The following is a 14,685-nucleotide window of genomic DNA, read 5'->3' as shown; positions in this document are numbered from 1 at the left end:
ATTGCCAGAGCAAAATGTGAAGATATGCACATATTTATCAGAAAGAAAACATGTAGAACAAAATGAGAGAAATGCATTTTTATGACTACAACTAAAGAAATCAAAATGTCTTATCAGCAACTCTTTGGTTTGATTTGATTGCAGTGTGTTGCGTAAGACCGAGACTCATCAAGACACTGGGGACCTTGTCTAAGAGTTGTTTATGTAAATTTCAGAGGTCCTTTTTTTATCTTCATGCTTGAAGATAACTATGCATCTTCAACTCAGAAATGTTTTTGTTTATGTTTTCTGACAGACCATTGGTCCATGTTGCACTTTCATCTTCATAACTCAGCATCACATTTTGTTTTGTGTGTTCTGAAAAAAAGGTCTTCTGATCCAATACGGCTATAGCTGTTGTCAAGTGTTTTCATAAATGTTTTATGTTTGTCCACTTGACCGAACATCTTCATCATTTTGCAACATAATCTGACTTTTTTATCTCACCATCTTACTTTTGCTATTTATTTATTCATGCTTTTGTCATATAGTCATTTATCATTTAAAGCACATGCTTGACATCTGTGTCTTTAGATACAGTACATGCTTGAAGTTGCTTATTTTTTCCAGGGGGTATGTGAAGTGGGGGACTGTGGCTCAGTGGTGAGCAGGGTCGTCCTTCAATCAGAGAATCGTCAGTACAATCCCCGCTAGTCCATGTTGATGTGTCAGTGTGTCAAGTGTGGAACCCTTAACCCCAAACTGCCCCCGTGTGTGAATGTTAGTTATTCCTGATGACCAGATGGCACTGCCAAGTAGTGTTAAAGCATTTGAGTGGTCGGAAGACTAGAAAAGCGCGATACATGTTAAGGTCCATAAGAACTCATGCAGACGACTCCTAATAAATCATGACCATTGTGGATAACTCCACATCAAGAGGTCTTTGTAAATCTCTTCGAAACAAGCCTAATGGCGCTTCATTGAATTCTTAATTTGTCCATATATCAGACCAAAATGTGTTAATTTGTTTTTACTTTTCGCCAGATCTATTACATTTCATTACATCCAATCAAGCAGTAGGTCATACTCAAGAGATTGAATCCTCCGCAGCCGCCAAATGAATCATGCACACTATACGTAGAATGCCAGCACATGAAAGACAGTGTCTCCAAAACACAGACCCAAAGTGTTCTGCACTGGATCCCTTAACACCAACTAGCCGCTACAATTCTAAATGTCATCTATCACATCACTCAGCATTATGCTGACTAGAGATGTGACGTTGCTGTGTGCAATTTTTTCACTTTTCATTTTTCACTGTCTCACTTAACAAAATTCTATGCCTAAGTCAGAACTTTACATGCCTGTTATAAACCTGCTGGATACTGCACTTCATTATAAATAGAGATTTAATTATTTATTTTTTTAACAACCTTAGAAAGCTGCTAGGCTCATTTTCAGGTGCCAAGCCTGATTTCATTCTTCTTCAACCTGCAATCAAGTGATTGCAATATTACAAAAAATGTGTCACCCAATTGTCGGAACGTATTTTGGATTATGCTGATATTTTATATCATAATACTGAGTCTCATTTTTACAGTTGATGTGGATTTATTTCTGAATATTCATGTAATATCTAAGAGGCATAATACATGACACCTTGATGGGTAAGAAATATATATTTCATTTTAACTACCCAGTTTATTTAAAAGCCATATTTATGCCTCAATACATTAAAAAAAAATCTGAAATCTGACTCATGCATCCCGCTGAGCTTGCCAATCAAGCCTTAGTGTTCTGTGAAACTGAGTGATCCTAGATTTCTAGATAGAACAAACGAAATACCAGGGCCAAATGTCACAACAGATTCTGAGTAGGCCTCGTTACTTCACCGTCCACACACATGGAGCTTTGGACAAATTCCAGTTCCAATGAAAATCCGGTCAGGATTTCTCTCTTGCTAGAACCCGAACCCCCCCCCCCCCCCCCCCCCCCCCCCCCGCCCCCCCCCCCCCCCCCCCCACCCTCCCACCCCCCCAAGTCTGCAAAAATAATTAGTCATAGCTGGTTAAGCTTGAAATAATGTCCCCAAAGTCTTTGTGAGGGCATTTTGATTGGAGAGATGGGGGGTTTATTGATTCATCTGTTTCAGTTTAAGGATTTGGCCTGCCTAAAGCAATGGGATCCATAGCCTAACAACATTGTCCTTGAGGTGAGGGTTAAGTGCTGCACTAAGCACACAATACCTAATTTCCTCATGTGCGTGATCCCTTGAAACATGTCTGTCAGCTGGACTATCAGAGAGCAAAGTGCTGCAGGAAGGTGGGGGCTGAGATAAGCCTCAGCCGCGATTTTACAGAGAAGTCGTGTATTATTTATCCAGGACCTCCACGTGTGCCGTCTCTGGGATGGTCTGAGCTCAGCCCTCTGATTGGACACACCTTTCTGTCAGCCCATGTCTACAAAGTCTCATCCAGGCGGGGGCGGGACCTGCGCCGCATAAACACCAATGATTGGCCCAGATACCCCCAAAAAAATCCAGCTTTATATCCGCGGGTTCGAGGAGCAGGTCGCGCGTTATAAATACTGCCTCCAACCGGGGGAAACAAAATGAGCACCGACATCCAAGAAAGCCGCGTCCGGCCACCGCTTCATGACCACTGTGAGAAGGATGCTGCAACAAGCTCTCAGAGTATCCGGCCGGAGCGCCTTCCCCCTGGTGAAGTGGATGGAGAGGTGGGCTGAGCGCGCGCCCGTCAAGCCGCAGGCACTGAGGACCCTGGACGACATGCCTGGACCGTCGGTCGCCAGCTTCGCCTGGGACTTGTTCGCTAGACGGGGACTGTCACGGCTGCACGAGCTGCAGGTACAATTATATTGTTCAATAGGGACACATTAATAGTTACAATAATTGCCTGTAATATGAATACTTTTAGTATAGGCTGCAACATAGGGCTAAATGATTACACAAATAAAAATACTGAATGAGTGCATGTCGTTGGAAAAATACTTAATATTTGAGTTGAGCACGAATAAACGTTCCTCCTTGCACAGATATATGTGAAATTAGCCTTTCAGCATCAAACTCTGCACATACACAATTCTGATCAAGCTCAAAATAAAGTAAAACATATTGTTGAGTGGAGGGGGGCTTTAATCTAAATCTAAAGAGATCCCTTTTAAAACGTTATGGTCTGTTCAAATGTTTTAAGTTAATTTAGCCATCAGTTATCATCATGTCTCCCAAGTAGAGAAGAATATTTGACTGATCAAACCATGCCAACCAAGTTATGTAAGTTCAGAGAAAATGATCTAATCATTATTGGTTTAGGAAACCCTGCATGCATCTTCCGTTCTTCACTGGGTTTCAAACTAGAGGACAGTGCGTCCAAAGCCTCGTAGCAAGCGGGGTTTTCACAAGGTCGCTCTTCTCTCTCATGTCCCAGCTGGAGGGAGTGCAGCGGTATGGGCCCATGTGGAAGGCGAGCTTCGGCCCCATCCTGACAGTTCATGTGGCTGATCCGGCTCTTATTGAGCAGGTTCTGAGGCAGGAGGGCCAGCACCCCATGCGCTCTGACCTTTCCTCCTGGAAGGACTACAGGAAGCTCAGAGGACACAACTATGGACTCCTGACATCGTGAGTATCACTTCCTCTTCTCTCTTGTTGGAAAACCCTAAATCACAAGATAGGGTCCGGCTAAATGTAAACTTGAACGATAGTAAAACATATGATAATACTGAATGATGTAATAAAGTAACTAAGAACTGAAGACAAAGACAAATAAATAAAGATAAGACAGCTGTTCCCATTTTATTGATAGTAAGTCACAGTGATCAAGGGAACTCCCCCTATAATGTGGTGACAAGTAAAACAGAACTTACAAGACTTTCAATCATTTACCCTCCTACTATTTTACAAATCTATGTTTTTTTCTGATTTTGAAGGAAATAATGTGGACAAACCCTTTGTAATTCAGCAGTTAACTACTCTTGAAACCCTGATTTAGTACAGCTGAATTGTCTATGCACATGCTAGATGAGCCTTTGTTCATTTTTACTGTGTGTTCCTAGTGAGGGGGAGGAGTGGCAGTCGGTGAGGAGTCTCCTGGGGAAGCATATGCTGCGACCTAAAGCAGTTGAAGCTTACGATAAAACCCTCAACGGAGTGGTCAGTGATCTCATTGCAAAACTTCACCTTCGCAGACGCTCTCAGGGCCTCGTCTCTGACATCGGCAGCGAGTTCTATCGCTTTGGCCTTGAGGGTAAGGTTTTTATGTGTTCTAAGGCGTGGCAACATCATGCATCACTACAGGGTGTACCATACCGTGTACATATTGGTAATTAGGGACATATACATGAAGGAAGCAGTATTTTGTGATAAGCCTGACATTTGTTTAAATGTAGATGCCTGCCAGAGCGTGTAGTTTCAACATGTCCACCCTTTAGCTCACCTTTCCAGTGATGAAAACAAGTATTCAGATTCTTTAAACAAGTCAATTCTGCAAATACCAAATTACAAATATTATAAGTAAGAGTCCTGCATTCCAAAATATTATCAGGAGAAGCTGAATTGCCTATTTCAGAGTGTTGTGTTATATATAAGCTGAGCTAATTGACTTTACTACACAGGCTACTTTTGAGTAGTTTAACCTTTAACACAGCATCTTATTCTATAAAAATAAGCCACATGTATTCCTCATTCCTGGCCTCAAGGCTCCTCAACAGTTATTCATTTAAGATCAAGGAGCTACATTCATTCATTCAGTAATTTTCCTAAACACTGTTTCAGTCCAGTGACTGTGGTCACATGCACAGCTCTCAAATATTTCCTCTGTCATTGTCAAAATGATTGTTAGTCTAGAATATTTCCTAATCAGGGCCATCCTCTGTGCAGTGTTGATTGGAGCCTGGGCCAACACTGTTGTTGAAAAATAAAAGGTTACTTTCAGAAAAGCTTAAGATATTGTTTCATCTCCCGTTGCATCCTGAGATTACGGTACATTTCTGTCAGCCCTTGTGCCGTTTTGTCTCACTTCTGCATTTACACCTTTTTTTGTTCTTTGACAGGCATTTCCTCAGTGTTGTTTGAATCCAGAATCGGTAGCCTGGATGAAGTTGTCCCAGAAGAGACAGAGCGTTTCATCCAGTCCATCAACACCATGTTTGTAATGACGCTTCTCACCATGGCCATGCCAAAGTGGTTGCACCAGCTGTTTCCAAAACCCTGGAACATCTTCTGTCAGTGCTGGGACTACATGTTTGAATTTGGTAGGTCAATTCTCCTAATCATTCAAGTTCAGTGTCAGCGGGAGAAACGGGAGCAAAATGTACGCCCACTAGGAAATATTAACTCCAATAGTGATGACTGTATGTATGTATGACACTATTTTACAAAAGACATACATTAAAAAAGATATATTGAAAAAAGAATTATAAGAATAAACAGAAAATCAAATACAATAAGAATAAGTATGAGCAGGTAACAATCAGCAGACCCTGTGGAAGCTTAACACATTAAACCAAAACTTACTCCACACTTTATGGTTATTTTCCCTCAGCCCCTTCTCATTTCTTATTGGCTGTTGCTGGTTTCCACTCAGCACTGAGTCATCATCCCACACACTATTACAGTATGTTAAGAATCATCCAGAATCTGAATCGGAACATGTTTAAAATAATCACTCTGGTGCAAACTGGATTCTGAATCTGGAGATTAAAGTCCTTAACCCTCACGCACTACAGAATCATCTGCCTGTGGTTAAATTAAACCTAATTGTCTAGGTGTGTTTAATGCAGGTTTGTTGGTACTTATTAAGGAGGATAACTTGATATCACTTTACTAAAGATCACATGAGAAAGCGCAGGTCTTACTGTTGTGTCTCACCTTCTGCATTACATACTGTCATAATGAACTCTAATCTCTTTGCTTCTAGCGAAAGGTCACATTGACCAGCGTCTGACGGCCGAAGCAGAGAAGGTTGCCCGTGGAGAGGAGGTGGAGGGCCGTTACCTCACCTACTTCCTATCGCGGACCGGTCTACCCATGAAGACTGTCTACAGCAACATCACAGAGCTGCTTCTTGCAGGAGTCGACACAGTAAGAAACATCACTCTGGCCCCTTCTTCACTGGAATGTGACGTCAGTTCTACCTGATTTATCAACCTCTCGTGCACCTTACCTGTCTTTTTAGATCTCCAGCACCATGTCCTGGTCATTGTACGAGCTGTCCCGTCACCCCGAGGTGGCAGGCATCGCTCCGGGATGAGGTGTTGAGCGTGCTGGAGGGTCGAAGCATACCGGAGGCAAAGGATGTAGCCTGCATGCCTCTCCTGAAAGCAACAGTCAAAGAAGTGCTGAGGTATAAGTCAAAAGATTCTGATTAGTTTCCTGAAAACATGTAGTTTTCAATCTGCAAGTTGTATGTTGCTCACATTATTGAACTTTTGTTTTTCAGGTTGTACCCCGTTATTCCTGCCAATGCAAGAGTCATTACAGAAAGAGACATCCAGGTTGGAGGCTACCTCATCCCTAAAAATGTGGGTGTGTTGAGGGACTTTGAAATCATTTGTAATCTGCGATGGATTCAAATCTGTCTCATGTTATGTGGTCACACTGCAAGGAGTCCGTCACACTGGGTTACATGTGAATATTACACATATCTGACTGTAAAATCTTTCCATCCAGACTCTGATTACCCTCTGCCACTTTGCAACATCGCGGGATCCAGCAGTGTTTTCAAACCCAGATGAATTCCAGCCCCATCGATGGTTGAACAAGGACCAGGCTCACCACCCGTATGCCTCTGTACCATTTGGAGTGGGAAAACGCAGCTGCATAGGTCGTCGTATTGCTGAGCTGGAACTCTACCTCGCTCTTTCCAGGGTGCGTTGGCTGGACTTGAGAATACTTTGATATAGATAGGTAGTTTTTGACAGGACCAGGAAGACTCTTTTTTCTTTTCTTTTCTTGTCTTGCTGATTACTGTCATGAAAACAGAAAAGTGCATTTATTCAGCAGTAATTAAATGTTTGATTATATGTTGAAAATCAAAACAGCGTAAACCTCTCGTCAGTCATTAAAAAAATGTTTTATGTAACATGTAAAACACATTTGTCTCAAGACACTCCGACACATTATGTTACATGCTGCATGTAGACATATTATTTAAATTATTTAACAAGTGCTCTAGATTGTGTCCGATTAAATGCAGTTTGTCAGAAACTTGTTTCCGACAAATCCTTTGCTTTTTTTCTTAGAATAATGACATTTCAAGAAGGGGATTTAAGCCGTTGTGTTAATACAGTTCCTAGTTAATTAATTTGATTACTTAATCAAGGGATTTCAGTTAGGAGTCACTAACCCACACTTAGCACATGAGGAGCACCTGTTTTCGTTTTTTTTTATTCAGTCACCTTTGAGTAAATCTGTTTTCTCTGTTCACTCTAGATTCTCATAGAGTTCGATGTGAAGCCGGACCCAGAAGGGATTTCTGTGAAGCCCATGACACGGACGCTTCTGGTTCCTGAAAATGTCATTAGCCTCCAGTTTATTGAACGATGACCGACTCTCCTGTGCTAATCTATTACATGTACGAGGACGTGAGTCTCTTCGCAGTCGAGAGCGCAAGCAGACAGAGTTATCACAGGAGCTGAGAGCCTGTTGCACGCAGTTAGAGCGGACCTTCAACCTTTGAAACGACAAAGGCCAAAGCCCTCCGTACCTGTAACCTCGTGTGTGGAGGCTGACGTGTGGAGAAGGACAACTGAATGAGGGATGAACAGTAACAGCTCATGACTGAGGCTTTACTCTGGGAGCGGTGGAACTCCAAATGTAATACTGTGAGTTTTTTCAAGTAAAATCCCCATGAAGAACTTTTTGCACAGAGGCCGAGAGCAAGCCAGTCAACTCCTTCAGTACGTTGCAATAGACAATCTTCAGACTTCATGCTGTTAGTGTCAGACCGTGTTGTATGTCAGAGAATTTGCAACAAGTTTGAATTTAAAGCTATTTTTTTAATTTTCAAGTAACCCCTTCCTAAATTGGATTATGACCTGTAATCGTCTACACTCTTAACTATATTCAGCATTTCCTGTGTTCCTGGACGTGTGAATATTTCATTTTATTAGTGTTTCTGTATATGAGTCTGATATACACACTCAAATCACGCTGTCCATGATTTGAGTATTAGGCGTCCAAGATTGGCACATGAAATGTTTCTTCAGCTGTTACTGAGCTTCTGTGAGAGTTTTGCATAGACAGGATGTTCAAAATATTGATCAAATTATATTTTATAAGTTGCTTATGGAGAACTTTTAGTGACGGATTGCTTTATTGTAAAAACGGCAGCTGTTTATTATTCCTGTGTAGGAATGCCATTGTTCAAAATCTGGCCCCTCTGCACCCTGGTTTTGTCTGTAGTGTTTTTAAAATGTAAATATGTGCCACAATTCAACTTTATATGTCTTTATTTTTTTGAACTTACTATGAGTGATGTACCACCACTTTGTAAATGTAATAAGCTTTCAGTATCTGAACTCTGTATTTATTTTAAGTTAACATGTTCAAACTATTACTTTAGATGTCATTAAATGGTTTTAAGTTTGACTGTTGCTTATTTGTTGATTTTATTTGGCCAAACCAATAAGAATCCAGTTTACATCAATAATATTAAATTATTATGTGTTAATGTGATGCCCACAAAGAATAATCCCCTCTGTGATGATTCAGCATTTGCTTCAAGCTCTAACGCCATCAGCTGCAACAGACTAGGTCCAACCGATGAGATGTTCTTAGTGTTCTTAGTTTGATGCCAGTGAAACCAGGCACGTATGCAGTCATTTCTAAGAAATACAACACGGGGTGTCAAAGTTCTTATGTGATATGACCATGTGGAGTGTGTAGTGGGAGCTCGTCTGCAGAAGCCGCAGGTCCATAATTTGGACCAAATCACTCCATGTGGGTCAGTGGTTAGCAGGTCTGTCTTACAATCATGGGATCGGCGGTTCAATCCCTGCCCTAGCCGATGTGTCCTTGAGCAAGACACCTAAATTGTTCCCTGTAGCTGTGTCTACGGTATATGAATGTAACATGATTGTAAGTCGCTTTGGATAAAAGCGTCAGCTAAATGTAATGTAATGTTGGAGAGCCAAACTATGATGTTTAATCCAAAACTAAAGGTCCACCTCCAAAACATTTAAGTGGTGCGTGCGTGCGTGCGTGCGTGCGTGCGTGCGTGCGTGCGTGCGTGCGTGCGTGCGTGCGTATTAGAAGACTGAAGCTAAAAACTTAACTGGATTGGAGTATGGAGAGATACCCATCTCTCCATATTCAAATCTGTGTTGGAGTAACACCACTAGAGTTGAGAGAAATGCTGATTGTGTTACTCTTTACTGGATAAACCTGCAGGAGCATCATATATACCATACAACTAGCCAACTGACAAAGTATGGTGTGCAGATTGATAGCTAGAGAGGTGCCAGTTCGCGAACTGGCACTGCCTACTTCTCCTACTGGGTTACCCGCAGAGACTACATTGCACTGGGCTGTACATAAAAGTGTATTTACACAATGCAAGAATGTGTTTAATCAATAATGTACATTATATGTATATAATGTATTATTACAATAAAGTTGATCAATATAACTCCAGTCCAGATGGGGGCGCTAATACGCTGTAAAGCTGCCAAACGCGATCAACAGCAGGAAGAAAACAGACGAGCAGAGCAGTTAACGCTAATGCTAACAAGCATCCGTTAAATTCATGTAGCCAGTTAGCCATGTAGCTATCTACCGAGGTGCTTATAAAAGGCATAAACAGATTATACAGACTTCAGGTAACTGAGTAGATACCACAACAAAGGACAATAACGAGGAAAGGTAAGTCACAAAACAGCGTAGCTAACGTCAGTTGTGTAAACTCGTTAATTAATTTACGCTAGCTGTCGCAAGGAGGTTGTGTTAGCTAAGATAACGCTAGCTAGCCAATATCAGTGACCGTTATGCGAATTAAACTGGTTTGGTTAACCAAACAAAACGTGGTGCTTCGTGGTCTGGGCAAGCTGCCCAGACCACGAAGCACCCGTCGCAGGTTTTAATTTCATATTAGATTATCTACATTGAAGGCAGAAGCAGAAGTACCACGGCTAACAGTACATGTAACAAAGGCAGCTAAGTTAGCTGAGTTGGGTTAGCGAGTCCTTTCTCACTCCTATCAACAAAAACACAGATACTTGATGATGGGTCTCACTCAGAGTGGGAAAGTAACATTGTGGATACATTAGTTTCTTTTTATGAGTATCTGTTTGGGTATAACTTTTAAATGATGTTTCCAATTGAGCCAACGTAAAGATTATCATGCTGTCATTCAATGTTGTTAAGACGTTTTGTTATCTAGGAATAACTTGATTGTTACAAACGGGTGAACGCATGCGTTCCACATTTATTTACCAAGTAACCATTAGAGCCTAATAAAAACTGCATGTCAAATTGAGATGATTTCCTCCTGTATTTCACAGACCAATTGCTCACCTCAGAATTAACCCAAGATTTACAGCCTGCTACTCTGTCCTGAGAAATGTCTGTATGATGTCCTGACGCGTTTCATGTTGTGACTGAACAGATGCAAGCTGGGGACCCAGTAGTTGGTGCAGCAATGGCAGGTGCTGGTGCTCAGAGTCGGTCGGAGGACGAAGAGTCACTTGGGGTAAAAGATGTAAAAAGGACAGCAACACAAGCGTTTGGCATTAGTGTTTCCCAAACGCAGAAGTTCATCCAGGTTAGAGTTATACTGTTGTATATTGGAATTATTCCAGTTATATATTAGTATATAATCAATGTATTTTGTTGCATTGTTTTGTTGTTTTAATGCTGCTACAATTACATTGCGTAGTTTTTCTGTGGCGCAGATGTTCAACGGATGATTGTGGTTTACTTTTTTACACAATTATGTCCTTAGATCAATAAAGAGGAAGAAGTTCGATGATGAATTGGTAGAGAGCAGTCTCGTGAAGTCATCCAGTAGAGTCAAAGGCCCTCCTGTCATAGAGCCTGTCCGCTGTTCAGGGAGTGAACCTTCATCTAGTGAGAAAAAAAAAGGTACATAAGATCTTAGAGCCCACACATTCTTGAAGGAGCTCCATGGCAAAGAAGATTAAGTAAAAAAGGTTTGATGGATATTTGTTGTGCCTATTGTCAGGTGACAAAATCAGGAATGGCTCTTACACTGCCTCTCACAATGGTAGTTAACCCTGCAACCATCACTAAAAGAGTAAAGAAAAGCAAGCAACCTCTACATATTACTAAAGACTTGGGAAGATGGAAACCCACTGATGACCTTCTACTTATAAATGCAGTATTGCAGGTAAGTAGTATACAAATTACTAATTAATGTGAGTAGTTTGTTAGTTTATGATCTAATGTGTCTGTATTTGTCTGTAGACCACAGACCTGACCTCTGTTCATTTGGGGGTCAAGTTCAGCTGTCGTTTCACATTGCGGGAAATTAAAGAGAGGTGGTACGCTCTCCTCTACGATCCTGTCATCTCGAAGTGAGTAGAGACTTACCCGGCCGCAGCTTTACCCCGCCTCCGAAGTTTTTATATTGGGTACCAAATGTAGTTCTCTGTCCCTCTCTTTAGGCTGGCATGGCAGGCCATGCGTCAGCTTCACCCAGAGGCTATTGCAGCAATCCAAAGCAAAGCTCTCTTTAGTCAGGCTGAGGAGGGACTGCTAGCTAAGATTGGTTCAGTAAGTGAAACTTGTACTTTTGGAGCATTTCACTGTTGTAGTAAAATAAACATACAATATCAAGCAAATCTAATCAGCTTAATGTCTAATGGTTAATAATTAATTGTATTTTGAAAAGCTTTTGTGTATCCAGCTCATTTCATATAACAGTGTTTGAATGTTCACATTTGACTACTGCATTCAGAAACTATATTGTATTACATTTGTCATTGAACAGACTAGTCAGCCCAAACTGGATGGGTTCCAGGAGCTTTTAAACAAACACCCCGGTGTCTTTCACCCATCTCGCACCCCCAAGAGCCTGCTGGTACACTGGCAGTTGCTGAAGCAGTACTACCTACTGGATGATCAGAGCGGTATGTTGAGGTGCCCACACATTATACAAAGCATTGAGTACATTATTTTGTTTTACTTTGGCAAGAAAGTCCCTTTTTGCACACTAAGAATTTAATTCTTAATCCATATGAATGTAATTCATAGTCTAAAACCCCCTAGGGCTATTTTCCTAATAAATGCGTGAGTTTAAATTCTGTTTGTAATTGTCTTGTTGGCTTTGATTGTGTGTTGCAGTCCAGCCTCTCCCGAAAGGTGACCAAGTCCTCAACTTCTCTGATGCTGAGCAGATGGTTGATGATGTAAAGTTAAAGTAAGGCAGTTTTAATCTTATGTTTTTGTTGCTGATAACGTATTTCATCATATTCTGACTTAAGTATTATATGTCCACAAATTTGAATCACTAATTAATTGTTCTGTTTGTTTTTTTACAGGGAAAGTAGAGATGAGGTGTTAGAACATGGTAAGAAATTAGATTATAAAGAAAAAAGTTGAATACAATTAATCTTGAACTGCATAAATCATATCTTTAATAATCGTATGTATTTTTTTTCATAACTTCCTTACATTTGATTTATCTTCGTCTTTACATTCAGAGCTGATGATTTCTGATCGTCACCAAAAAAAGAGATCAGACAATTGGAGCAGGAGTTGCCTCGTGGCAGGTCCTTGTGGACAGTATTACGGGTTTGTAAACCTTCATTCACCAAGCACAAGCAGATGGCTTTAATAGGTTTTTAGTTTCTTTTTTTTGAGGATTCCAGTTAGTGCAACTAGAGTGTGTGTGTGTGTCACTAGGGATGAGCATGCCTGATTTGACAACCAAAACACTGGCAGCGTTACGGGGAAGAATGGTACGCTACCTCATGAGATCGCGAGAGGTAAGAAATCTTTCAGAAACACTTGTTTACAGAGGAGTCATGTGGTGGGTATTATGTATGTGAAAAGGAAACAGTTACAGGGATTTTCACTGTGTAGATGTTTTGTATTTTTCATTTATTTTTACTATGATGCCTAATTATTTTTTAATTTGTGTTCACAAAGATTACGTTGGGCAGGGCGACCAAGGACAAACCAAATAGATGTAGATCTGTCGCTAGAGGGACCTGCCTGGAAAATATCAAGAAAACAAGGTGACTAAAGTCGTACGCTGTCGGTTGCAACTTTATATTACTTTGTATTGCGTGGATAATGCTACAGATACATAAAATAAAGCTCATCTCCACTGAACCTTATTTGCGTTTTCAACCAGTGGAACCACGGTCTAGGTTTTACTTTTTGCTGTATTTCCCACAAAAGATCCCTGCGTCAGTGTCGTACTCTCCAGGAACTTGGTTAATTCTTCACAGCATTCTGGTTGAGGTGGAATGTACATTTATTGTGCTTTCTTTCATATTACACCGGCTTGGCTGCAGACCGTTATAGAAACCAAATCTGGGGTAGTTTCATTTAGTCACACGCATGCAGTATTTTCCCAACTAAGGCCTTGGTGTCTCAAGGAATTTAAAAGGTCCATGGTATTGTAATAGTTTTGAATAAACAATTGATTTGTATTGTATTTTTTTTTCCAGTGTATTTCTTTTCATGTTGAAAACCAAACTACCAATTATCAGTCAATCATCTTGATGTATTTTTTAAACAGTGCTATCTTTCATTAAATCATATTGATGTCTACAGGAAATTATTAAACTCAAGAATAACGGAGACTTCTTCATTGCCAATGAGGCAGAAGACCTATTTACATAGATGGCAGACCGGTCTTGTCGGGAAACAAGTGGAAACTCAACAACAACTCAGTGGTGGAGGTGTGTGGAGGCTGTCGACCATTAAATATATTTGAAAGGTGCTACTGAGTGAGACATGGCTATAACATACTATATCTGTCTTTTCAGATTGCAGGTCTTCGCTTTGTGTTTCTCATTAACCTGGAACTCATCTCACTTATAAAAGCTGAAGCAGCCAAGATGACGCCGCAGTGAAAGTCAGCCATCTAGAAGAGAAGTGGACATACAGGACGAACCGGTCCAGTCAGTTCCTCTTTGTGGTTAACAGTTTATCTCGTGAAGCGCAGTAGAGCTACTGCGAATCATAAAGCCAACGGCCATGTTAACCTGAAATGTGAATTTTAAACAGACTACAGCTAAATCCTGGAGCAAGGTGTTACTTGTTGTTTGGACAGTTTCCATGTTGTAATGTAGACACTCATGTTAGAGCCTTGTTTTAGTTTTTTTTGCCAATTTGTCAGAATATTGTATTTAAATTCTGTAGTAAAGCTTTTTCAAAATATTAAACTTGATTACACATAGTTCTATTTCCATTCTACTGTTGAAACATTATATTTCTCATCTCAACAAAAAACTGTATTGTGAGCAACAACACATCCTGCATTTGTTATCTCTCCTGCTGAAGACTAGTAGTTAAAGCAGAAAGGATGAAATGCACTAGTGAATAATCTGCACACATGGAGATTTGAGAAAGGGACTTTAGGTATAATTTTGCTTATTATTTGTTTTTTGTTCCTGTTATATATCAAATCAGTTTGAGACTCTCAAACCAGCCTACACAGATGAGTGGAGATCAGAAGCCTGGGAATGCAAAATTATATATTTTTCAAATTTTCTCTAATA

At 40.6% G+C, this 14,685-nt stretch overlaps 2 protein-coding genes across 2 annotated transcripts; both read left to right on the top strand.

Annotated features, from left to right (window-relative positions):
- Window positions 1–2,602: 2,602 nt before the first annotated feature.
- Window positions 2,603–7,629, top strand: LOC117731316 (25-hydroxyvitamin D-1 alpha hydroxylase, mitochondrial-like). The gene is given in 10 exon segments (XM_034533582.1): window positions 2,603–2,845; window positions 3,426–3,616; window positions 4,051–4,241; window positions 5,047–5,247; window positions 5,913–6,076; window positions 6,171–6,224; window positions 6,226–6,338; window positions 6,435–6,516; window positions 6,665–6,862; window positions 7,427–7,629. Coding segments are annotated over 10 exon segments (1,521 nt in total). The 5' UTR covers window positions 2,603–2,632; the 3' UTR covers window positions 7,541–7,629.
- A 2,040-nt stretch (window positions 7,630–9,669) lies between these two features.
- On the top strand, window positions 9,670–14,363 carry mcrs1 (microspherule protein 1). The gene is given in 19 exon segments (XM_034533583.1): window positions 9,670–9,856; window positions 10,599–10,726; window positions 10,728–10,754; window positions 10,935–11,071; window positions 11,173–11,339; window positions 11,417–11,526; window positions 11,617–11,725; window positions 11,943–12,081; window positions 12,296–12,371; window positions 12,493–12,521; window positions 12,655–12,681; window positions 12,684–12,713; window positions 12,716–12,745; window positions 12,857–12,939; window positions 13,103–13,135; window positions 13,137–13,214; window positions 13,736–13,778; window positions 13,781–13,863; window positions 13,951–14,363. Coding segments are annotated over 18 exon segments (1,416 nt in total). The 5' UTR covers window positions 9,670–9,856; the 3' UTR covers window positions 14,038–14,363.
- Window positions 14,364–14,685: the final 322 nt, after the last annotated feature.

Source organism: Cyclopterus lumpus, chromosome 5, assembly GCF_009769545.1.
Source record: "Cyclopterus lumpus isolate fCycLum1 chromosome 5, fCycLum1.pri, whole genome shotgun sequence".
NCBI classification, from domain to species: domain Eukaryota; kingdom Metazoa; phylum Chordata; class Actinopteri; order Perciformes; family Cyclopteridae; genus Cyclopterus; species Cyclopterus lumpus.
This window is presented reverse-complemented; position numbering and strand designations above follow the sequence as displayed.